This window comes from Rhopalosiphum maidis, chromosome 1 (assembly GCF_003676215.2).
Source record: "Rhopalosiphum maidis isolate BTI-1 chromosome 1, ASM367621v3, whole genome shotgun sequence".
Classification (NCBI taxonomy): Eukaryota; Metazoa; Arthropoda; class Insecta; order Hemiptera; family Aphididae; genus Rhopalosiphum; species Rhopalosiphum maidis.
In genome coordinates this window covers 60390940-60418656 of record NC_040877.1, presented here as the reverse complement: position 1 = coordinate 60418656, position 27717 = coordinate 60390940, and the positions used below count along the sequence as shown (strand labels likewise).

The 27717-nt window shown below is 27.5% G+C and overlaps 1 protein-coding gene across 1 annotated transcript; it reads left to right on the top strand.

Moving 5' to 3' along the window:
- Positions 1-1590: 1590 nt before the first annotated feature.
- LOC113550948 (CKLF-like MARVEL transmembrane domain-containing protein 8) lies at positions 1591-27116 on the top strand. Its single transcript, XM_026952922.1, has 4 exons — positions 1591-1906; positions 23903-24070; positions 24436-24552; positions 25857-27116. The coding sequence occupies exons 1-4, from the start codon at positions 1754-1756 to the stop codon at positions 25956-25958; spliced, it is 540 nt and encodes a 179-aa protein (XP_026808723.1). The 5' UTR covers positions 1591-1753; the 3' UTR covers positions 25959-27116.
- Positions 27117-27717: the final 601 nt, after the last annotated feature.

Sequence of the window (27717 nt, the reverse complement as noted above, 5' to 3'; positions counted from 1 at the left end):
ACATATATTAAAATTGATAAATATATAAAATAAAATTGGTACTCATATTACTACATTATTGAATTTGGGAAAGGGCCCAAATAATTTTACAGTGTGCCTATTAAATTGTTCAAATCTTTAATTGTTTTCCAAAATAATATTAACAAGTCTTTGATACTTTTGAAAAAATAGTTTTAGTCTTTTACGGATATTTGTAGATTATTTTAGTAAATTATATAGTTTTTAATATAAGTATATAATAATATTATGTTTTTCACTACTACATAATGATATATAACTTTATTTATGCATATAAATTATTTTTTTCTTAGATATAGTTTATAATCAAGAATCTAGAATCTTAGTTTAAAATGTGGGTAAGATTCAAAGTAGGCGGACGTTGCGATGACAATTATAACAAAAGAATAATTATGTTATATATATATATATATATATATTCAATGGTAATCCATAGGATTAAATATGCATTGTTAAGTCATAGAAAATGTAGTATTACCAATAAAATTTTATTTATATATAAATAGAAAATGAATCACCTGTTATCTGTGTAGTTGAATATATTAAATACTAATAAGCCTAAGCACTTGTAATTATTGCATTATTGCACAAACCAGTGGCCTACGTATTTTATATCAAATGCATATAGTGTTTTGTATAAAATAAAAGTGCTATTTAAATTATAATTTTATCTAATTATAAAAAAATTTAAATCGTCACATTTTAATGTTTATTGGAACTTCTAAAATTTAGTTTATTTATTTAGAAAATAATTTGTATTTAAATTTAAATTTTACTATAAACGACATTATACAAATTAGGGATATGAATTAAATATATTTGTGTTTTTTTGTTATATTAGGTAAATGATAAATGTTTAATGAAAATACAAATAAAAATAATAATATAATAAATAATTAAATATAATGGGCACCTAGCTAATGATAAAATAATATTTATAATATTATATTGATTTCAAAGAAAATTTGATTATTCTTCAATATCGTATTGATCAAGCGGCGTACACTAAATATTTTCAATAATAATTTGTGTTCAAATTTTCTTTAAAAGGTTTCTTGTTAGGTGTTAATCGATAATATATAGTTTTGCATTACTTTACACTATTTTGACAGTTATTATTAAAATATTATAACTTAAAAGGAATATTAAAATTTAAAATTTTTGTAAAATGTAAAATCATTGTTTGACATTAATATGTAACGTCGTAATATTTTGACACTTTATATGCGTAAAGCGTATTTCATTAACAGGTTGGACACTTGGACTGGCAATGGCATTTTTTCTATGCACATACGACATAATAGAGGAATATACAACTAAATAGCAACACCACGTCCACATTCATATTTTTTAAGAATTTATAGAATAATATTAATGATTTTACAAATTTTGATGTCTGTTTAATTGTATAAGATCAACAAAACAAAATAAGTATACTATTTGAATGGAAATTAAAACGAAGATTACTATTCTCGTTCATGTATACGACTGCCCCTCTCTAAACGCCATACTATACGAATACGGGCTGTGTACAGCTGGCTGACCGCAGTTCAGCGTGAACATTATTGAATAGGTAGTTCAATTCCAGTCAACACACGAGCAACGACCGACGGTTATTCGCCTATAAAGTCTTTAAGCGTTTACGTATAAAGGAAATCTAACATTAATAAAAATATTGTACAAATATACAATTTATTTTTCATTATAAGTAAATCTGTAAAAATATATTAAAATAATGCCGGAAACTGTGGTTACCGTTCAAAATCCCGAATCCAAACCTGGAAAACCTGGAGTGGAAAATGGAAACATGAACAACATTTTTTCTTGGGTAGAAATCAATTACAAATATTTCAAAACCTTGCCAGGGATACTGAAATTAGCACAGTTGGTAAGTTTCATGATAAATATTTATATACGTTTTAAAATAATATAACATATACATATTATTAACTGTAATTACATTTGCAATAAACTATTATAGTATTTTAACGATTGGTTTTTACAAAAAATAAAAACAAATATTTCGGTAAAAACTATTATTTTGTATAGTCACTGAAATATGAAACATTCCATCGGTTTTGTTGTTGAATAACATATTCTGAACGTTAGACCTATCCCCTGTGCTTTTTTAAAATACTTTTTTCCGAAGTCGTTTGAATAATAGTAATAGTAATAATATGTAGGAACATATAACAATCCTACCTAATTATAATATGCACATATTTCATTCATAATCATGATATTCCAGTCAGAGATAAACTGTCAACTCACACGATACACGGTAAGCGCTACAACAGAATAAAATAATGGAATATCTCTGGAAAGAACAATAAAGTGCAATTGTATCAAATTTAAATAATTTAAAAAATGTCTATACAAAATAATTGTATCGCGTTTTTGTGGTTGAGAAACAAAAGAACGGAAACGAAAAATATTTAAAAGATTTTAAACAATTATTTAACATGCAAAGCTATAAAGACGTAATTTTTGATAGGCGATGAAAATTATCAATGAAATCATAATTTCATCATAAATGTTTGGATTTTAATATTGGCTTTAAATGTTCACTTGATGAATCATTAAACCATTTGTTTAAAATAATAAAAAAAAACGTTGGTATGTTGTGGTTTTATTGGAATTAGGGACAAACTAATTTATGTATATATAATATTTATATACATAGCTATTATATTATAACACTTTTGTAGTTGTTTACGCAAAGAAACGTCGGATACATTTAACACATATTTTTTACGAGTATAAACACAATATTATAATCAATATAATCTATACGTATACAATTCTGAATTGATGTTTTTGTTATTTTAATAAAATTTGTTGAGTGCGCGTGCATACTTAAAAAGAAACACCCATTGGCCAAGCCTTACGCCACCACCACCGCGTGTAAACCCATCAAAATAGGTTTAAGCATTCTTGGCGCACCTAACTTCCACAAGGCTACTACAATAGATTTTTGTCATACTGTTAAAAGAAACGCACACAATTATTATTATATTATCATACATTACGGATGAAAATATTATAACATAAACGGAAATTTAATTACACGTTTTATTATTTTCCAAATAATGCTATTTACGTGTTTGGACTGAAAAGCGGACAAAAATAAATATATACTCGTATAATTATATTATATTGTATAATACAAAATATATTCAAATATAAAATATTGATCCATATTATACTCGCCAAACTGTCCAAACTTTGCGTACCTATAGATACATACAACAAATGTACACAACGTCACAGCCCATAGACATTTATAGTATATAACCCACGTTAATATTGTTCAATCCTTACAGATCGAGTTTTAAAAATACCTTCTCATTCTTGTACGGTTTGAAGAAAAAAACAAAGCCACTGCGGCGTATCCACAGTTATATATTACATACATACGTAGCGTCCTAAAATATACGTCCTAATTATGAATAATATTTAGTTGAACATCTGAATAGAATAACACATTATTATCGATTGAACTGTATTACAACATGTTTTGTTTTAGTATTGTAATATTTACAATATTTGATTCAAGAAATTATAACGCATTCAATTGATACATCGTAATATTGAAACAGTTATCATTAAATTAAATTCATTGCAGACGTGGAAAACGCACCACCACATTTTATAATATCAAACGATTTGTCCTTAACACATACGCGCGAGAAAAAGTGACACGCATACATATGTTTTATTTTTAGACGCCGGTTTGTAGAGAAAAAATTGTGATTTAAAAAACCATAATATTATCGTAGGAACGCGTCGTAATGATAAATAACTTTTTTACTTGAGCGTGAATACATTTTAATATTGTAAAACCGTTAGACATTAACGTTAAATTATAAACCATTATTATGGAAGGAATAAACGGTCGTTCAAACATTTTTAGTCTATGGTGACAGATTTTATTTCACCCCATTGTTTACGGATTTTCGATGTGTCTGTGAAACGATTTAAAATTGTTTATCGTTCACGTGGATGCATAAATAATACGGATTCCGGAGACTTGGACCGAACGACTTTTTTTATGAAATAATTATAACAACAAAGCTCCAGGCCATTATGAAAACCTGATCTTGTTCTGCTACACGAATGATAATAACAATATCCGAACGGAATGTGGTAAAATAAAAAACAAAACTGTGGGTTATTAGGCATGTATTGGGGGGATAACGTGTATAATAATATAATGTTTATAAATACGAATAATTGCTGTGACACACTGCACGAGGTAACCCACGCGAGGGAAGACGGAAAAAGAAAAGTTCACCTATATATTATACCTGCTCTACGCGCGACTCTACACCTCGTTAATATATTATATTTCTGAAATGTATATGTTTGTGTACAGAGCGATCGTTTTAACAATGAACTGCACTATTGCAGACTATACATATTATATAGTTGTTATTATTATTATTTTATGAACATTTAAACAAATGTTTCTCGAACAAACATAAACAGATAATGCAACACTTGACGTGTATCCTATTTATTTAGATTTAAACACCATTTAAACTTTATTATTTTTAAGCAACATTATGTATAGAATATAATAATTACTTATTTCGTTAACATTTTTAGGTGGAACTTTTTGTCCATAAGTTTCATTTTTTAGTTTACACAGGTGCAAAGTACATTAGGTACGTACATATCATTACATTGTCATAATATAACTCCTATCTATACCTAAACGTTATAAATGGATGGAATAAATTATTAAAAAATGTATATTATATTATATTATATTACCCACTGCAGTATATGATATTTTAAAAATAAATCGCATAGGTCGGTTGTCATTAAAATCACTTTCTGCGTAAGTAGCAGTGGCATACAATATAAATAGAGCGATTGGGTATCAGTTTCGCTCAGTCCTTACTCGTTAGACATTCTAAACAATTTCCTACTATATGAACGGAGTACAAAATACTTATACAGTTATACTTATATACCTAGTGTATATTTTTCATTACTTTTTCCTGTGAGTTTATAGTTATATAATATACTATATTAGTTTATAAAAAATATTAAGGAGCCGAAGTCACCTCTCCTTTTCCTAGTTTTCGAAAATTTTTATTATTCCCGCAATTGTTAATAAAATAATATTATTTGTCCAAAGAGAAGATGCGGTGATACTGGTGATAGTGAGACATAGCTAATATTTTTATTTCTTTACCATCTCGTAATAAGTCTATACGTATACAATACATTTTTCTAAACAACTTTTTTCGAAATTTCACGTCATAATCATTCACACTCAATAAAATAATAATAATAATATTATTGATCATTAGGTCCGTGTGAGCAGGTGTGTGCCGCGTTCACACAGTTTTAACTGTTTTAAGTAGGACGAATGACGACGACGATGACGGTACTCAAGTCGTTGCAACGGTGTTTTCGACGGAGTATACTACTACTGCAAGTACTCCTACGCTCGAGAAGTTTTTCATTAATAAATACGCTGTTGTCGCGATCGTGGTCGTATTCATTTTTTTCCGTTTCCTGCTGTTACGCGGCATAAGTGGTATCTGTACTTCCGCTCGCAGACTGTTAGCACTTGACGATCAGCTATGGGGCACATTATATGACCATTGGCGTCGTCGACACACTGACCTGCAACAGCGTGCAATATGATTTATGATATGTGTGTGTGTGGCGAGTGCGTATATCTACGTATATCCTTACACGCAACGCACAAACGGCTAAATGTCTTAATTGAACGTTAATTAAACTAATTTCTACCGGTTAACAAACAGTATGATACAGTCATAATTACAAGACGGTTGCCCGTTCTTTGTTCGCATTAAAATGAAAAATAATTAAAGCGGAGGCGGACCACACCACGCGGTACCTATCTTTTTTTAATAATATGTTTCTGTTTTATTTTCATTAGAGTGAAAGAAAATGAGAGACAGTAGTTATAATGGTTTCATAATAGTATATCCTCAAAAGTTATAAAATATACCCATAGTATAATAGATAATAATAGTATAATATAATATACATTATACATACAAGATGATTTTTTTAAAATATTAATACATCCACATTTGAACGAGTAGTCACTCATTTACGCACTTACTAAGATGAAAATATATTTTATTGAATATTTCAATATAGTATTTAATACCGTAAACTTATAAAAATATTTAAATATAATATAATAATGGCGAATGGGGTAGCATTATACTGATATACTATAATACTATAGTATAAGCTCCACAGCAAAGCATTTTAATATTTTTCTCGATCTATAAATCTGCGGGGCAGTATCGTTTTAGTCATATGTTGTAAATGTCCGGGAGTATTTCGAATGATTGTCTTGAGATGATAATATAGTTTAGAATGGTGAGTCGTTTTTTTCCTTTAAGTATTAAATTATATTGTTTATTTATTTATGTTAAACATCTGTTTTATTCGATAAATAAATTATAATAATAATTTAGTATAATATCTATAATATAATAGGTAAGTGTATTTTATGCTGTGAATTCTGATATTATATTATCATCTATCAAAACATCATCCCTTATTAACGCTACAATTTTAATTTCCTAGCATGATTAAAGATTAAACGATAAAGTTGGATTACCTACTATTACATTATAACCTTGTATATTTTAGTTATTATAATATATTCACATAACATATAATATGGACATTATCGCGTTTAACAAACTAACCATCATGCGGGCGACGACAGTGTCCTTTTAACTTTAGTATATTCGTCGAGGAACATTTTTTGGGTCGGTAAAATGATTGTACAACTATATAGCCACGCATAGTTATTAGTTACATGCATCATTGTATCATAGTAGTATGCGTCTAATATATAGTTAGTCGATGATAACATTATACGGTCATAGGGGTCGTGGTGATATGGACTCGCATGGACAAAACATAGTAACATTAAAAATTTAAAGCTAATTGACATCGTTTTGAATATTATATCTAAACATTCTACACCATACTGTTCAAAGCCAAAATAAAACGGATGCTTGAACAATAAATATTTTTTAAGTCCTTCATACTTCCCTTTTCTGAGTTCATAAATTACAGTTGAACATAATATTATAATATGTATTTTGCAACGAATGGTTTTATATAGTCTGCGACTAAAAGACGCACATTATAATAATAGGTATAAGGTATTAATAAGTAGGTACACATATCTATATCTACATATATTATATTATAAATGGATGGTGATGTAAAAGAGTAAAAATGTAGTCAAATAATCACTTTTTCGGAGGAAACGAAAAAATGTTATTTTTCTTTAAAGGCTTTAACATTTTTCACCGATTAACTGAATTAAAAAAAAATACAGAAATAAAATATTTTGAAAATATTAAAAATAACTAAGTATGTAGAAATTGTTTTTTACAATATAGCGTACTAAACAATAATCTAAAAATGACTAAATTTATGAGTTTTATCCACGCACCAGCACCATCCGTATAGACCGTATAGTATTATCTTAATTGGTTTATATTTTCTTGACATTTTTTTTATCTCTGTGTAATATGTATTGCCATGTGCCGATGTCTCAATAGTTGATTTTTTTATGTCTTTTCGGGAGCGGTTTCCAACTGAGTAATAATGACACCATCATAATTGTCTCGAATCATGCAGAACATTAAAGTATTAAACTGTGTCTTATTCAAATATTACGTACATCACAAATATAATGATAATTGAAAAAATAAATATTATAACAGCTGTATAGAATGTTCAAATGATAACTTTATCTTTCGCCGTCTTTAATGCACTTGGCAAAAATATATTATTATTATTATTTTGTATATTCATTGTTGTGGTTCGTTTTTAATATTTCACGTATTTTACTTTGATAAATTAATATAATTATATAACACGCGTCAACCCATACAAATTGGTGACTTTAAATTCAATAATGAAACGATTATATAAATGTGTTCGGCAAGAGACAATCATTATTGTTGTACGTCACGGTATTATAAAATAAAATAGACTGGAAAAATTAAAGAAAAATCGTTTTTTTTTTTTTAATTTAATGGTTAAAAGGTTTTCGATGCATACATAATATTATATATTTATATGAATTCTTTGCTGTAAATTACAATATGCTTTGATGTATGTCCCCAATCAACGTCCTCTTTGTCCCCCATCGGGGGACCGTAAAACGCAACTTCGGAGTTTAATTTAACTTTGTATGATATGTCCACGCGCGCGGAAAAAATAAATGAATCGTGAATAATATGGATTAACCTTAAATCATTATAGTATAAAACTATTTAGTAAAAATGACTTTAATGTCGCTGAGGAATAAAATACGCGTGAACGAATAAAATAAACAAAAATGTATAAGACATAAATTAAATATTTATGTTAAAAAATATGTTTGGTTTTCGTATGCAGCTATATTATGTAAGTAGTTATAAGAAAATTGCATTTTCTAACTATACCGTTGGACGGTAATGACCGCAGGTCGCGTCTTATATTGATTGCAATTATATTAATTGTTACGGTTTCTGTGTGATGGATGTGCTATGTGCGTACGTGTAAAGTTTCTATATTATATATATATATATATATAGAATTGGAATAATGGTAAAGAAAACAATCTGTCGGCTTTGAAGAAATAAACGACTATATGCGTACATGAAATGATCATAAAGTGAGTTATATAGTTGTGTAATACCGCTACAAGCGACAATATTATTATATACACATAGCGTAAATTGTGTACTTATACTTGAGAGACCTAACCGTTCAGAAATAAATGATGAAAATACGCAGAAAACGATAAAAGTAGTTTCAAAAGAATATTTGCGGTTGTATCAACCGTTAACATAATAATATCATAATCTGCAAAAGTCCATCTGAAGTAATTCATCAGTCATCACTCATCATAATATAAGTAAAAGCGATAGGTCAGAATTAACCGTATTCTTCGTTAATACATAGGTACATCTAAGCATCATTTACATATTTATAAAATATATATATATATATATTATAAAGTATATTATTTTAACATTTAAAATGTTTAATAAGAAAAAAATATGATACATTGATTATTGATTACATAATTATTTTAATATAATAACTATACTTTATATGGCGAGGAAGCTATATTATGATATTATTATCGATCATTATCAGTTATGCTGATATTTAAATGTTTTAACAGCTTAAATTGATTGTTGTTGTTAATTTGTAATTTAGATTGTTTCTATTCCAGCCATAAGGGAAAATTGGTGAGGATAGGTGTAAGTACTGTAAGCATAAAAGAGTAAACAATTCTTCTATACACGGTCAATTATATACATTATACACATATATTATTAGATATGTCGGGATATGATGGGCAACGTTAGACGCTCGGCTACAGATCGTTTGCGCATTTCGCTAAGATTTGTTCAGATTCAACTCGATTAAATATTTGAATATAATAATATGTATAACGTATGTATACACGGTCACTTGAATGACAATTTTCATGCAATATGATATGGATGGCAATTCTATAATAGCCATAGAAATATGATGCGCAGTGCGCACTACAATATACTATAGTGTATATATCTAACTTATCAGTTTATACTTTAATGGTAATTCTGGGCGTTATTTAAATGGATTTACAACGAATGTTTAAATTTATTCACATTAATTTTATCCAGATATAAATAAAAAATAAATACAATTGTTGATGTTTAAATTAAAAACTCATTTAACAATAATTACAAAAAAAATGGTACTTTTAAAACTAAATATTTTGATGAGTTAGTAATAAATTTGTTTGTATATACTCGTACATGTACACGATAGAAAACATTGAACATTTAAGTAAATAAAAATATTTATTTTATCAAACTATTTAGTTATTGACATTTTGGAATTACTTAAGTGTGCCCCGGATTTAAATTCACCAAAAACTATAAAAAAAAAAATGGCTAAAAATTCCATACAAAATTACGTAAAGATTTTTTTAATTTTATTATAAAAAATCAATTGAATACAATATATTTTAATATCTGAAGAAGTTTAATAATTCTAAGGTTACAAACAAAAAAAGTTGGTAATGGTTTTTATCGGAAAATAACCCTGCAGGCTTGTGACTATATTATTAAATATATTTTAAACATATAAAAATACCAAAAAGTAGGATAATGTAAAATTCTATGTTCAACTATTTTATAATTGTTAAGCTGAGAACCTAACAAAATTTCTTGAGATAATATTTTGAATCACCTAGTTTTACACTCCAAAAAGTATTGGTATATTTTGAGCACTAAAAGTTTATAAAAAAATACAATAAGACAGTAATGTTAATAAATTAAAAGTTCCATTCTTCAAGTTATTATCTATCTATATACATGTTATATATAATTCATATCTGTTGCATGAATCGAAATATGTATTTGAATGTATCGTTATAACATGGTTTTGACATCACCAATAATATAAAATCCACCACATTGAACTTTGGATCCTAATAATATGTATACATAGGTGTGAGTGGTGTGATAGACACGAAGATAACGTTAAAGTATTCTAAATCCATAATATAGTAATATATTAATGCTATACTTACTCGTCGTTTTTAGGTTTGACGAGCGATATTAAAATATTATTTGTTATGCACGCGGTGTATTAAGTGCGCTCGCGCGCGGAACCGTTCTCGTTTTAGAGCCGTAAAAACGTTTCGATAAATCGTTTATTTTTTATCTGTGAAAACAATTTCTTTTCGTTTTTCCGTCATCTTATTATGTATATTTTATACCGACGAGATTAGAAATCGCAGTCACCGTTTTACCACGTCTAGCCGAGCATTCGGTCCGCCGTGGCGTCTACACAATACAATAATAATAATATTAATGTACTGCTTTTTTATCGCAATGAAAGATATAACATCGCAGCGTATTTATACCCGATAAAATAAAGATTTATATAATCATCGCGTAAATAGGACGCGACGTTCGTCTTAGCTCGCCGATCTCGCGATTAACCCCGAAAATAGCAGCCGGTGAGCTCAAACATTTCATGAACCACCATACAAAATTGCTTATTTGTATCAATCTTTTTGTATTGTTTACAGAACACTTAATAACATAATTGTATCCCAGAGCTTGGGAAACAATAATTCTCATCGTCAATAGGGAAATTGTTGAAGGGCATATTTTTGAGAAAAAAAAGTTATACTGCTCCAGTTTATAGCGACAGGAATATGGAGGCTTAGACCGCTCCACTAATATGTTATCAAGCTGTTTCGCTTTTTAATACATGATGATATATATGCATATATTTGTTATAAACAGTATATAATATCAGTATATGTGCATACATACATACATACATGCAATATTCTCTTACATTTTAACAATGATAAGAGGAGTGTATAGATGTATTTCCTTCGTGGACCTTAATTTATATTTTCTAATTATATATAATCATCATTTTATTTATATATATTATAAAGGATAATATGGTGTTTATAGTTTTTTTTTTCTATTGCACTTTATAATTTATGATAATTAATAAATTATAGACACCAAACTATCAAGTTATGAAAGTAACAAAATACTAATTGCTTCTTTTTTAATTTTAAGAATATAATTTGATTATTATATGATTGCTCCTTTAGTATGATTAAAAAACATACTATTATTTTTTTTTTTAAAACATTCTCACATATAATATTGTATTTAAGTCGATTTCTATGTTTGTTTTTACTTATAGAGTTATAGTAGAAAAGGATGAACAAATATTTTGCCTCCCCAGTCCCCTAAATAAAAACTGTCTTGGGTACACTTACCTATAAATAAATTATGGGACTAAAGGTTTTATCCTTCCAAAATAATTTTGACTATTTAGTATTCATGCCTGATACACTATACTCTGAGAACCGCGTTTATCTTGTTGTATTATTTACACGTACATAATAAGTAAGTACGTCAACTTTTACTTATTACAATGTTATATTATTTATTTTATTGTACACTTGATAGTGTTGATAAAGATAAGATAAGATAAATTTGTTGGCCAAAAATAAGAAATTATAAAAATATTCGTTACATCATAATTTGTACAATATTAATGGGAAAATATTATTACAGGAAATACAAGTAAAATACAAATTTATGATTGATTGGTCCAATTCATCACTGAGGTGATACCTTTTTGTGATGAAATTTGAATTTCTAAATACTATAGGTAATTCATCGTTTAAACATGAATAATCACAATAGTTCACCAACTTGCTCGAGGCACAACACATATACGCCATTGCAATTATAAATGTTGATATAAAAATAAAACAAATCAATATTCTTGAACGTCGTTCATTTTGAATTTTGATACCGTTAAATGGACTACCTGTGTATACTCGAATGTTTCACGCGTGTTATCACGTATCATAAGTTTATGGTGTGAGCCTATAATAGTTAAGTTCTACATATTGTTATACAGAGTACAGACTGTCGCGTTCACTGCCGGCCGGCCATAAGTACAGCATATTATATTATTATCATATAATTTATAATATAGACACGGGTGATTCATCAAACATGCTCTACTTACATTTTCTTCTTTAATAACGCGTGCAGCTATTCTAAATCTGATTTTCTGAATTTTTTGGAATACTTAGGAAATGTTCTATATAAAGATACAAACTTCTGTTTTTCAAATTACAACCTCACTTTTAAATTGTACATTTTTTTTTATAAATAATTTTCCTGAAAATGTTGACGTATATTATTTATGAAAATTGCACAGTGTCTGGTATTATAGTATATTAATATCTATTTTATATTTTAGTACAACCATTTTTGAAAACTTTTATTTTTAATTTGAATATTTTAATAATTAAAAAACTTTAAACTAGGTATATTCCCATTTAAAAAACTATCCAAAATAAAAAAGTTTTTTTGTTAAAAAAAAAAAACAGAAGTTTATATCATCACAGAACATTTCCTAAGTAGTACAAAAATTCCTAAACATTTAAAAATATGATTATGATTGGTGAATCTGAATTACCCTGTATACGTAATACGTACGTGTATAATATAAATATAGTATATAGATAAGTATATACGAGTAAACTCATTTATTTATTTACTTTTTCAGAACACGTTTGCAGGTCGATTATCATACTATTGATATTGAACCTCAGTCCCTACCCTTCCTCCGGTCTACGTGACTGGTAGTATTATGTAGTGAAATCCGGACTTAGCGTATGATTCCAGTGGCCGCAGTGATTACACGCTTAAAATATATTGAGATATCAATAATGTATATAATAGAAATAATTGATACCTGTGTGTGTGTGTGTGTGTGTATGTGTGTGTGTGTGTGTGTGTGTGTATTATAGCTGGTAATAACATTATTTTGTCCGTGCGGTTTTGTTTGTTTTTTATTTTAAATATTATTATTTTCATAACAGATTTTATTGATTGACGGCAGATGCGGTCATCACAAATATTATGCAATCGCGTAGCATAGTTTTCGTTATTATTGTTCGGTGCATACAGTAGGTAAATAATGAGTTTATGTACGCTACAGCTACGACATAATATCATAAAATATACACAGCAACATTATTATACCATTTATACCCCGGTACCGTGATTTACAGTTGAGTATTATTATACGAGTAGTATAAAATGAATTTAATGTTCATATGCAATTATTATGCCTACACACTATAAACGAAATTCCCACAGAAATGAAAGCTTATTATAATAGGTATAATATAATATAATATATATAAGTAGGTATCCGCGCTTGTGTCAACGTCTCCGGGCTATACAATACGTACGTTTTCATTAAAAAAAAAAAAAACGTCGAGACTTCAGTCATTTTTACAGCTGCTGCGAGATGTATGCGTGCATATGGACATGGCATAGATTTATGTATATATATATATATATGTATATAGTGGCGCGAGTACGTGTAGGTACATGAACATCTCATAAAACCATCGCGACAAAACGTTTCCATATTAGTTGGTGTTTATATGTGATGTGTACGGAACTACGGAGCGAGTATATTATAAATAATATTATTATAACGTGCATTATATATTGGTACGTATAATATAATATATACCTCTACATTACTGAATTTTGTATAATAATATTATACCGAAATACGAATATTGCTCGTAACGTTTGCGTCATCGCGCTACCACGGCGATGAGTCTGTGTAAAATAAAATGCATGTGACGTTTATGACGTATGTTATAATGGAACGAGTTTTAAATTCTCATTTTAACCTGAAACTTTCCTTATAGTAGTTAAGCCGTTGCGTCGTGCAGCGCAAAAACATAAACAAGTATTTTTAATTCGTATTTTATTAAGAAAAAAAAGTACCTATGGTCGGAAATGATCAGAAAATAATCAACAGCGAACAGACAACAGCAGAACCATGGAATAATGATTACTTACAAAGTACGCGCGTGTAATTTATTTTAAATGTCTGTAGCGCACACAAAAACCATAATGCGTACACCTTTAATTTTAAAGACCTGACATTTGTTTTGAATAAGCGATTTCTATAGTAATATAAATATCATTCGACGATATTTTTTGAGAGACAACAAAATACTTCTATCTTTACAGTAGTAGGACTTATACTAGATACTTGAAAACGTTCAAGTGCGATTAATTTCTTTCAAAATTATATAATTAAGATTTACAGTTTTGATCAATGCGCTATGGAACGCGTATGAAGACGTGTGTGTGTTCACCACACGGCGCCGAATTGGGTACAACACGCGTTCGAGCACCTCTAATTGACTGTCTATAATGGATTGTTACCGTCTTGTATATAATCTAGTGCTCGTATTTAGTATAATTGTGTATACTTACGTCACTTGTGGTATACCTATTACCTACTATCATTTACAAGTAGTATGTATTTGTATGTTCACAGCACTTTTGAGCAGGGAAATTTTTATATTTCAAGCAGGAGTATCCTCCTCGAGCCAATTTTTTTCCGTATAACACAATTTATAATAAATTCCGTATATCCTTAAACACACTTTTTTAAAAAAAAAATAATGATTGTTTTAAATTGAATAAGAACACGGTTTGATTAAGGTAACATAATACTTGAAACAACAAATATTAATAAATTATTTTTTATTTAAGTCAAACTATTTTCTTATTCCATTTAAAACGATTATTTTTTTTAAATCTTCCTGTCAAAAAGTGCTGTGAACATACATTATGGTTTTTGAAAAACAATGTTTTTACGTGTTACAGGGAAAAAATAATTGGCTTGGGCGGGAAACTCCTCCATAAACTTTTAAAATATTCCTGCTCAAAAGTGGTGTGAACATACAAATACATACTACTTATTATACTGATACAATTTATCATAATATATTATGTTTCTATAAGTTTTTTGTCTAATCAATCGTAAATTAAGAGAAATTTTTTTGGTATGTACATAATTTTATCATAATAATATCCTATTCGTTTGTTGAACTGATTGAAAGCAAAGCTGTAATTCAAATGGTTTAATGAAAACAGCATCGCATATTAATAATATCTGCAATAAAAGTTGAAACGTTTAAACGTATATATAGTCTTGCTTCTGCAACGTTTCTGGATGTCCTAATAATAGATTCACATTAGCCGTATCTCATATTGTAATAAGAACATCGCACGCGCGGAACTGCGTCAAATACTGAATTTGAAAATCGCCGAGAAAAATAAGACAATAAATAAGACGCAATATACCTATTATAAATTTATAACTAATAATATAAAATATAAATAGTATATAATAATATAATAATATGTATACAAGTGCATATATATATAATATATATATTATATATCGTTCGACACTTAAGTTTCCATATTAAATGTTTCCTCGACAACTCGTTTATTTAAATGTTGAACAAATACCCATATGAATGACAGTTGAGGTTACGTTAGAAAAAATGGAGATTATACATTATATTTTATAAGTGCCATAAAATAATCGTTTTCGAGTTTTGTGGTTATTATATATACAGTATTTGCAATATTGTCATCACCAGAAGGTAAATATTATACATTTTGTTGACATGAACGAGTTTTTCGAGAGGAAAAACTACGTGTAATTATGTACTTTTGTCGAACACTCCAATGGCTGAATATATATAATACGAGTATAGTACAGGACCTATAGCCTGCTATTGTCCAAAACAATATATTATACACGTATGAAATATGAATAGAAAAATCGACTTTCGTTGAAAAACATAATGTATAATTAAATTTGACGGTATTACGAGTTTGTGACAAAATTCGGCGTGCAGTGCTCAATGAATATATGACCGCGAGGCGAGCAAAAGCGATAATAATGGAAAAACTTCGGTCTTGTATATTAATTGGTATAGTGTAATTTTAATCGAGTTCTCTTTATATAGTACAGCGAGCATATTGTAGAGGTTTTTTTTCTTCACGACAATTAAACCGACGCAACGACGTTTTCTCCGGTTTGTTCTCACAAAGAGAAATTCAACAATAACGGAAGAAAAAAAAACGTCAACAAAATAAATAAAGAGTTGACTATATAAATCGTGTTTTTCCGCGAGAAAAAACATGTCACGGATTGCGTGGTTCGGAAACTCAAAACGTTTTCTTTTTAAATAATAATTATAACAATGTTGTATAATATATTAATGTATTGTCGAGAATTATACCATGGTTGCTCTTAAGTCTGAAGAGGTTAAAAGAAAATCGTGTGCTTATAATATAAATATTATTATATTTGTTTAAAAAATTTAAATTGTTCTACAACCAATAACACTATATTATTTTTTCCCGTGTATATACGTTTTAGTTTTGTACAATAATAATTTGTTTTTGAAATTCCATACTCCCCAGATGTTCTCTCTTAATTATACACCACTACACTTCACGTATATAAAAATATCGTTAGAGCTCTGCTGTAATTGTTTTTAAAGTAATATTGTCGACACTCACTCTCTACAGTCATAAAATACAAAAAAATGTATATATATACAAATACATTCCTATTTCTCGTGATTATGATACACATATACGGACATACAGTGATGATGCGTGGGTTTAGTTTCCCAGTCAGAAGTTTGGACCAATTATACAACAATAAATTGCATGTACATCGTTTAAATCGTCTTCTACGTATATTATATTCTCAAGGCGCAAACCGATTCCTAATAGGAATTTTTTTTTTAAGGTTTAAATAAATATTGTTAAAACAATAATAACTATCATTTTAAGGAATCGACTGCAAGTTATTAAGCCAGCTATTATATAGTTATAGACAATTTTTATACAGACCGTTTTTATACATTTTTTTATTTCGTGATAATAATAATAATATGAATACTGGGTCTCGCTGTCCACTGAGAGAACTCGTTTGAGGATTCAGGAGCAGTTCCTAAGGAGTTTTAAATCATATTAAAAAGTATGAACTATTTGATGGGTACCTACGTATAATTATTTAAAAAATATTAAATTATTTTACGATTTTATATAAATATATATAGGATTATAATCACAGATTAATAATAATAATAATAATAAAATATTTTTATGCAGTGGTGGTGTAAAATATCTAATTTACTAATAAAACTCCATCATAATCATTTATATTAGATTTATTACATTTAGGAGTGCATATTCCCATAGATTTCTTCAAATCGTATATTGAACAATTGTTTTCCCACGAAAGTTTGAAAATTTTGACTTACGGTTCTATGATCAACATACAATTTTTTTTAATGCTATGAAGATAAATAATGTATTAATTATTTATTAAATACTTTTATATTAGACTATTAGTATAACACTTCTCAGTCCTCACGTTTCTCTTATACATATCATAGAATGACAAAACCTATAAAAATACAATTTTGTGATAAGTTGTGCATTTTTAGTGTTTGTTTACGGTAACCCCAAAATGTTGGCCTTGGTACCGCGTAAAATCATAGCGCAATTGCACTACTTGTTACCACCCTATACGTGAATTTCACTACTGATGCAGTTGTTGAGACAAGAATTTCTAGCTGATGGCAATTGTTTTTTTTAAGGGGGGGGGGGTATTTTTCGCAACAGTATTTTATTGTTATGATAATATTTAAATATAATTATTCAAATTATTATATTATGAATGATCCATTATGTATGATAGCTATATAGGCTTTAATAATTATATATAATATAATAGTAACTATATTTGATTGTGTGCACAAAGGCCAAAGAGGTCACCACCAATCGCTATTCATATAGACTTAATATATTGATTATGCTGCAGAAATACAAAATACGGTATAACTACTGGTTGTACCAATTATATACGTGCAACCTGCGGATATATAGGTTTAATACGTACTTATATTAATAAATACGAAAATACGGTAAAATTATAAGACGTGTGCTGTGCAGAATAATTAATTTTACGCTACGTAATATTATGATATATAACTGCGCGCAGTACCTACTAAGTTATATTTTTTTTTATCCAAAACCATATCATATACATTATACAATAATAATAATAATAATAATGACGTCGTCGAATATACACGCTCAGTTAGCTCTTCGCCAGGTTTCGAAGGAAAATCGTACGGTATAATATTTTAGTACCTACATAATAATGTAAAATTAAAAATAATGAAAATCGGTTTTTTTCAATGGAAAAATATCTGCACGTACAGGGAGCCATCGTCGTCGTCGTGCAGTGCAAACATTATTACATCATAAATATAATAGTAATAGTAATAATAATACAATAAACAGGCATATCGTTGATGTGTGATTCGTGTGCAGCAATAGCCATTGTTTGGAGATTTTTTTTTTGAAAACTTCTCTTTTAGTCAGCCCACGGGACAGTATTCGTATACATAAAACGTATTAAATAACATATATATATATATAAGGTACCTATGCCGATATATAGTTTTCTATAATAATATAATAATATGTATATGTATACGTATATGATGTAGCGTTAGTGCATTACGAAGTGTACCTTGTGCGAACGGTACTTTAATCGCTTTCTGGATCGCGGCGCGAAGAATACCGCTATACGCGACTGCGGAAAGAAAATACTAACAACCACTGCATAGTGACGGGAATAATAATATTAAATCGATCGGTCGATAATAAATTATAATAATATACCGCGACACATAAATGTCATAGCTACAGAGTACAGACGTTACAATATGATTAGTATGTCGTCTATAGCAACACCGTTACATATGGTAACGATATAGTTACCTATGAATTATAATAAGTCTATAACACAATATAATGTAGGTAATATTGACCTGTGCTGAAGTCAAGTGGATGGACCCAAAATTCGGATAGAATCCTCCTTGGAAACTAATACCTAAAAACGTAAAAAAAAAAAAATTAAAAAAATAGTTTCGTAATAATAATTACAAACAATTATTTTATTGTTTTATTTTATAATTTTATAAAACACCCAAGACAATAATGTAAATTTGATGTCCATAATAGATACCTATATTTAATTTAAAATTTTGTATTTAGTTATACTATAAAAAAAAATTTATGTTTGGACTTCTACTCATTAGATAGATACTGGCGGGTTCCTAGCGACCAAATGCCAGAAAATTTCCGGATAAAACTAGTATTTTTTTTCCTAAAGCTTCGGAAAATATGGAAAAATTTAAGAATATTATAATAATACATTTCTGAAAAAAAAACTAGTTTTTAGAAAATTAAAAAATTGTATTTACGTTTAAAATAATTGAAGTAAAAAAAACCCTGTTAAAATAAATAAATAAAGAAACCTGTCATTGTCATTTCACACTTCCCAATACTAAGTACGAATCATTGTATTAACACTATTAACTATTTACTATTAATAATTAAATTGTAAATACTAAATACTAAATAATTAATAATTATAGTTATTACAAATTATATAAATAAAGTATAGAATCTGCAAGATTCATCGACTATAATGCAGACTTTTTAAATTATAGTATATTAAATAATTAATGTATTATGAATAATGATAATTACTTATTAGGTTGTTTCCTTTTTACTTTACATAACTTTTTCAATTCTTTAGAAAAAATTTTTTAAACCATTTTTTCATGAAATTTCACAATTTTTCCGGATTCCAGTTTTTTTCGTCAAAACCATTTATCCCGCAAATGATAAATAAAACCAAATTTTCCAGATCCTTTCGAAAAAAAATCTGAAAAACCCAGGTTTTCGAATGAATACTAAGCCGTCAAGTATCCGACCAGTCTTTATGATTATAGATCGAAGAAAATTAAAGTCTATGAAATTAAAAAAAATCAAAGAATCAAAATAAGTTGACTCATCGTGTTCCACATAGAATCCAGATACTATTCGTTATATTATTTCCGCAATATGCAGTCATAATTCCAGCCAACCCAGTGAACCCACTTGCCACTGTATCAGTTTAGTCACACAGATTGACGGAACCATACAGACACGTGGAACTATTTTCAAATAGTTATACTCATACTTCATACTTTCATAGAGTAGCATAAAAAGTATACATTTTGTATAAGTAATGTAAAATTGTTTTAACTTATCGTGGCACTTCACGACATAGATGCTAAACGTTAACATCGTATATATGAATTACAAAATACAAACACGCTACTAGTTGATGTTAATTGTTAAATTATATACTGAAAGACTGTAACATTGTCCGACGGTGTTAGTGTCCTAACTTAAGAACTCCTATCCAATTTCATTTCTGTCTACAATATCATTTTTTTTTTGTTCGTCGCCGTTCTCACCACACACTAACCTACATCCACATACAGGGGTCTTAAAACATTTTGATTCTATACAGCCATACATACGATAGTGTGTGAGCATGTCCATGTAAAACGAAATTAAATCTCTTTGCTGGTCAAAACATATATTATAGTTACAATAAAAATATTGAGTTATATAAAAATGCGTTGAACCTTAAAATAAACTTAAATTGAAGGCAAGTTTAAAAGTATAATTATACTCAACTGCATATTTTTCCCATGCTTGACGATTTATTGTAGCTATGTTTAATTTTGAATATAAATCTAGAATATATGAATTATACTTCATTAAAAAATCACAACAAAATCAAATTAGAAACGAATAAGATAATGTTTAATAGTTTATTTTTTGGATTATTCGCTGCGATTTATAGACGAAACTTGGCAACTTTCAAAACTTAACAACCCTAGTTTAAACTGTTTAAAGACTCCTGCGGTATTATAATATATCCAAAGGCATACATATTCACAATACACGGGGGGTAATGGTGCTAGGGTCCATAGGAAACACTTTGGGACATTGTTTAATGCAGACGACAAAGATGGTCTCAGTTCGCGGCGTGTGCACATTGTTATTTTTTACTATAATATGTATTGAATATATCAACGTCTGTTCAGTAATTTCGCCTGCATGACTGCAAACCATACGAAATATATTATAGTATTTATAGACTCACATAAAAAAAAATTAAAACTTTGGGTGCCGTGCGCTTTTATCGTTAAATTGCATAAAAAAATGTGTATATGAAGTTACGCCAGACGAACTTTAACGCGCAGCTATAATATAGAATTATAAAAAATAATACATGTCACACGTATTATATTGTACTTACTAGTAACTAGTTAATAATTATTATAATATAGGCTACCTTGGTCAGTATTATTTAAGAATACGTGTGTACAATTAATGTTTTACATTGTTTTTGGTGGAAAAAGCATTAATGCGGTTTACATTATTATTATATCGCGTGCGGTTATAAGTACGACCGTCGCGGTTATAAAAATGTATACGATAAATGATATATATATATATATATAGGTTATGGGGTACACACGGAAAACGGTATAGCTGCAAACGCGTCGACGGCAAATGAATTCGTTGGTTTTCATGGCCAAGACTTGGCGTGGGCATTGTCGCATATATATGTGGTGCAGACTCCCGCGCGTGCGGCATTAATGGTCCTATATAATATTTTAATATATTATTACTATACACAACGCGTGGAGAACTGTACGACATATATAGCCGTGCAGATAAATATTATATATGTATATACTGCAGTCATCGCTGTAAATGGTTATATCTATGATCTATCTATATGTTATTAAGTAGGTATATGGGTGACCTTCGTTTATGTTTTTAGTTTTTCACACGTGTCTATATATATATATATGTACATACGGAGTGAATCACCAAGCATGCTTCCCTCATTTAATTATGAATTTATTTAGATTCTGTTTCTTGGAATATTTAAAATTACTAAAAAGTAAAGACCGTGTTTTAAGATTATTGGGATTATTTTTAGAAACTATTAAAAAGTGTTATATGACGGTGATTCCAACTTCTGTTTTTAAAATAAGGTCATTTGAGATCATTCATCAAAATGAGTGAATATTTTTTTTGAAAATATTGATAAATCTAATTCAAAATTCAAACAAATAGTTTTTCAGTTATTAAAATGTTTATATTAAGCCATTAAAAGAGTAAGGACTAAGGGTAATAAAACTTTTTACAAAAATATAAAATAGGTTTAATCTTAGATTTTAGCATTTATTGTGTATTTATTACACAAAGTTAAATAACTCAAAAATTATTCGTTTAAATTATCTACTAAATAATTTATAGTTGAAAATGAGGGTTCTTTTTTGAAAAATCGAAGTTTGTATCATATCACAGGAAAATCATTAGTTCTTAAAGAAAATTATGGTCCTTAAGAATATTTGAAAATTTCAAAAATCAAATTTTCAATAACAGCATGATTTAGAAGGCGAACATGCCTTGTGATTCACTCTGTATATAATATAGCCATACTACACACTTCCATCACAAGTAAATCGGAATAGATTTAATCGTTATTATTGTAAATCGTACTGGTTAAAATATACCTACCTATTGTAATATTTGTCGAAATATAATTTAATATGTTAGTGGGTACAAGTGCTGTAGTGCTGCGTGTATAGTGGGCGATCGGGTTTGTAATGTTTAGGTATTTATATAATATTGTTTGATACACAAAATACCTACTTGCTTATTATTTCAAAATCTATTAGCGTTTTGAAAAATATTTTCAAACTTATTACAAAGCATTAATTTTTATAAGTAAAATTGTTTATTTTATCATTATCATTTTAGAGTTTTTACTTTTATAAATGACAATATATATTTTTAATATCAAAAGTTGAATATTTTTCAAAAAATTTTGATGTATAAAAATCGAATTTTAAATGATAAATTAATTGGTTATAACTTATAAAATGCATTCAAACGTTAAAAATTTAAATACTTTTTAAGTTTAAACTAATTATTAAATCAATAAATATTTTACCTCAGAATATGAAATTAAAATGTATGTAGGTATTGTCATTAAAATTTAGAAAAAAACTTGAAATAAAATAAAGCGATAAAAAAATTACAAAAAATATAATTTGTTTCTAATTAAATATATATTGTTTTGTTATCATTTAAAATTATTTAAAAAAACGTTTATAGTTTTTGAAATAATGATTGTTTTACTTTAATAATCACCGGGTAAGTGCCAATTGGTAAACCTATTAAATTTTAATTGTATTATACCTACATTTTATAATATACAGTTTCAAACGCTGCAAATATACGTGAATCACGTACATTAATGCACATTAAAATAATACACCAGTACTTATAATATATTTTCCACACGAACACGATAATTTTCATTCATAAGTATTCTATGCCACGATGAATATTCATATTATTAGTATAAAATACATATTATTAATATTATTTATATTTGCATATAGAATGCAAACAGAGTTGATTAAAAACAAAAAAAATTTATCGTTAATATTTTTTAATCATTTCAGATACTCGGCATAATATGTTTAGCACTTGCTTCGCCAGCCAGGTTACCGGGCACCAATTGGTTCCTGTTCGTGGTCATCATCAGTTTTATAGCGACTGCCATCTGGTCATTTGTCTATTTGCTTTCCATCCGAGAAGCTATCAATTTCCCGATAAATTGGGTGCTCACGGTAATACAGTATTATTATTATTATTATTAGTTATTACATGTATACTAATCAAATTAATAATATAATATTAGGAATGGCCAAGGATTTTAATTACACTTGAATTAAGTTTTCAAACATCATACTTGAAAGTTCCCTAACTGTATTTTATATTCTTATGTTCTTACTATATTATCATAATATAGATACTAATTAAAATATTACGACCACAATATCTTTATACATCGTGGCCTAAAAAATTGGAACCCAATTTAAGCATAACAATTTTACTATCTGATGATAAAAAGTGACCATCGTGATCTCGTTGCCATGAATCCACGAATCAATTATAATTTATAAATATTAACATCGAAATATCAATTTTCCAGGAATTCTTCAACACGCTCCTGTTAACTGTCCTGTACACAGTTGCGTTCATCGTACAACTTTCAGCCTGGTCCAGACCGTACCAATCGTATTACAAAAATCCTAACATAGCGGCAGGAGTAAGTGTGCTATAATAATACTGTTGATTGTTTTAACATTCGTTTGTTAAAAAGTATTAAAGTCTTTGAAAAAATATATTTTTTTATGTAAAGAAAATAATCTTGATTAATATCTATTGAATTTCAAATATAGTTATAATAATGTTTACATTCAAAAAGTTTATATGAGCGGAGTAGTTACCAATATTTTGTAAATTTCAAGGTACCACTGTGAAGCTGTACTTATATCACTTCCCTCGAAGCTTTGCTGATCTTAAATATTAATACCTATTGAATTTAAACATAATTAAATATTAACTAAGTTGTCATTTGAAATTCGATTATGTATCAAAATTCCTAGAAAAATATTTTACTTAGGAATATCCGAAAATGACATTAAAAATACGTATATCAATGATAAGTTGACGTTTTTCAAAAAATAGAAAACCTCAAATATAAAATAATAAAATGTATAAATTGTTTACAAAAAAGTTTTTTTTATATAACAGAAAATTATATAGGTATCAGACTTGGGTAGTATTCGAATACTTTTTTACCGTTCAATTACACTAAAAATAATTTTATTACTTCTTCTGTCATAGAAATTACTCTTGCATTTGTATATAACCATCACCTATAATCTGTGTATATTTCTATTCAAAATATTTCATAGCAATATATCATTTTGTTTTATACTATTTTTAGTGGGTAATGTTATTTCCAATTTGAAACGTTGAATTTGTAATTATTATAATTATTTAAGACACAACAACTTGGCTATTGCCTTAAAGCAGTTGAGTATTGTACTACTTTTTATAAAAATAATAATTATATTATAATTAAGTATTAATTAATAGTTTCTTTTGTGAGTACAATGTTCCTTTAATCTTTATTAGGTTTTACTAAAAAAGTTACCCACTTTATTACTTAAATGAATCACACAATATTATAATTTAAATAAAATTTATAACGAATAGATTGGACAATGTTCACTTATAAACACTGAATTGAAAAAAAAATATATTTTTGTTATTGAAATCTAAATCTACTAAAAAAAAGTACTTAAAAAATATTTGGAATACTTCATAAAAAGTATTCCAAATACTTGGGAATACTATTATCATAAAGTATTCAAATATTTTTAAAAACTATTTCACTCAAGTCTGATATGTTTATATAAAAAAAATGATTAATATTTTTTAGACAATCTAGCATATTAAAATTGAATGTTAGTATTACCTGTTATTTGTGGATATATTTAGTATTTACTAATATATTATTATTAGTAGTAGTAGTAATTTTTTTTTCACTTTTTATAACTTTAGTTGTTCGGATTTATCAACGCGGCTGTGTACGGAACTGGAGTGTATTTAATATTCAACGATTGGAAAAAGTCGAGAACTGCTTCAACTGTTCAACAGCAATAATATTCAAGAGGACAGAAAAAACGCCTGCTACCCATTATTTGTCCACAGACATATGATATTATATAATAATAATATCATACTTATTATTAATATATTAAATAGTACCTAACTGTTTTATGTATTTTCGTAAGTAGGTTATGATAATGATAATGTATAATTTTAGACGGGATCGTAAATAAATATTAAATATACCTTAAAACTAATTGCTAAGCCAATACAATATTTAGATTTTTTTTTTCATAAAGTATCAAAATATGGGTTCCTTGGGAAATGAAAAACTGACCATAGTTAGGCGCAAAGGCATCATAAAATTTACACTAGTTTTTACCAATTAATACGTTATGGTAAGCATAAAAATATATTTTATAATATAAAACATTAATTCAACATGCTAAAAAACGATCTTCTTGCACCTCTTGACTCTTCGACTTATTTTGTCAGTCTTCATGGGTTTGCGTACCTGCACTTTAAACTTAAACTTAAATACCTATATTCATATATAATATTACGCTGGCTTATACATACACAACAGACATTGAAAACTGAACTATTTATAGGTATATATTATATTATTTGTATTTTAAATATATCCTAACGGCTAACTGTAAACCGGACGGTGGTAGGTAGGTAACTACAAGTGTTACTGACACACTGTAAACATTTACAATTCATTATAAACTAAAACCTAATTAATATGTAAATTATACATATATTATCAACGATTATAATAATATGTGTAAGTCCGATTAAAATGAAAGAAAATATCAAAAATTGAGCACATTTCATAAAATGGAAAAGCATAACAAAAAATGGGTAGGAATTAAATTTTTAAGAAGGAATAGAAAATGTTCAAACATCGTATATTATTATTTTTTTTTAAATAGTATGGTACAATTTATAATATCAAATATTTAATGAATAATGTTACAGTTGTGAATATATTATATTTTATTTTAATATTACCTATATGCATTCGGTTTTCCCTATTAGTTAGTTGTATAGAATTTGGAACAAATAAATTTTAATAAACAATGAACAGATAATAAGTTTTATTAAAATTGAATGATAATTAAATTATTTGTAAATAATTATTTATTTAATATTTTTGTTAATCATAATGGTATGATTATGTGCTTAAGCGCTTATTTTACTGCATACAAATATCGTATATTCTTAGGCTATATTAAACTATGTTTTTTTTATAAATACCTATTAATATTTGTTATTTAAGTTTATATTATATTGTATACCTTAAGTCGATCGAAATATTTTTAATTTAATTTTTTTGTATTTTGTTTTATTAAAATGATATACCTAAATATATATTAATGTCACACATATTTTGCATTATTTTTTCTTTGTATTTCACATGTTTTAATAGTAATGTATTCTTTCCAACATTCATATTTATATATTTTTATATAATTAGAAAAGAGTGCAAAACTTCACTATATTTGAAAATAGATCTAACGAGTAAAAATGTCTAATTTGTCTTTTAGATATTGACAACCAACAAAATGGTAAATTTTACAAAAAATAAATACAATAAGATTATTACATTTTTTAAATGTACAGAAATATAATTAATGTGATGCAGAGTTTGAAACCATCAATATTTGAACACAAATATATGAATAATTAGTTCTGAATATTAAGTGTACAAAAGTTAAAACACACTGTTTCCAGATAGTTAGTAGTTACATTAATATTAACATAGCATAACGAATAAATACTCAGCATAAATTTAATTAATTTAATA

Coding starts and splice junctions, on each gene's coding strand:
- LOC113550948 (XM_026952922.1), top strand. CDS start 1,754: ATGCCGGAAACTGTGGTTACCGTTCAAAATCCCGAATCCAAACCTGGA. Junction 1,907..23,902: donor TACTGAAATTAGCACAGTTG/GTAAGTTTCATG, acceptor TAATCATTTCAG/ATACTCGGCATAATATGTTT. Junction 24,553..25,856: donor ATCCTAACATAGCGGCAGGA/GTAAGTGTGCTA, acceptor TTATAACTTTAG/TTGTTCGGATTTATCAACGC.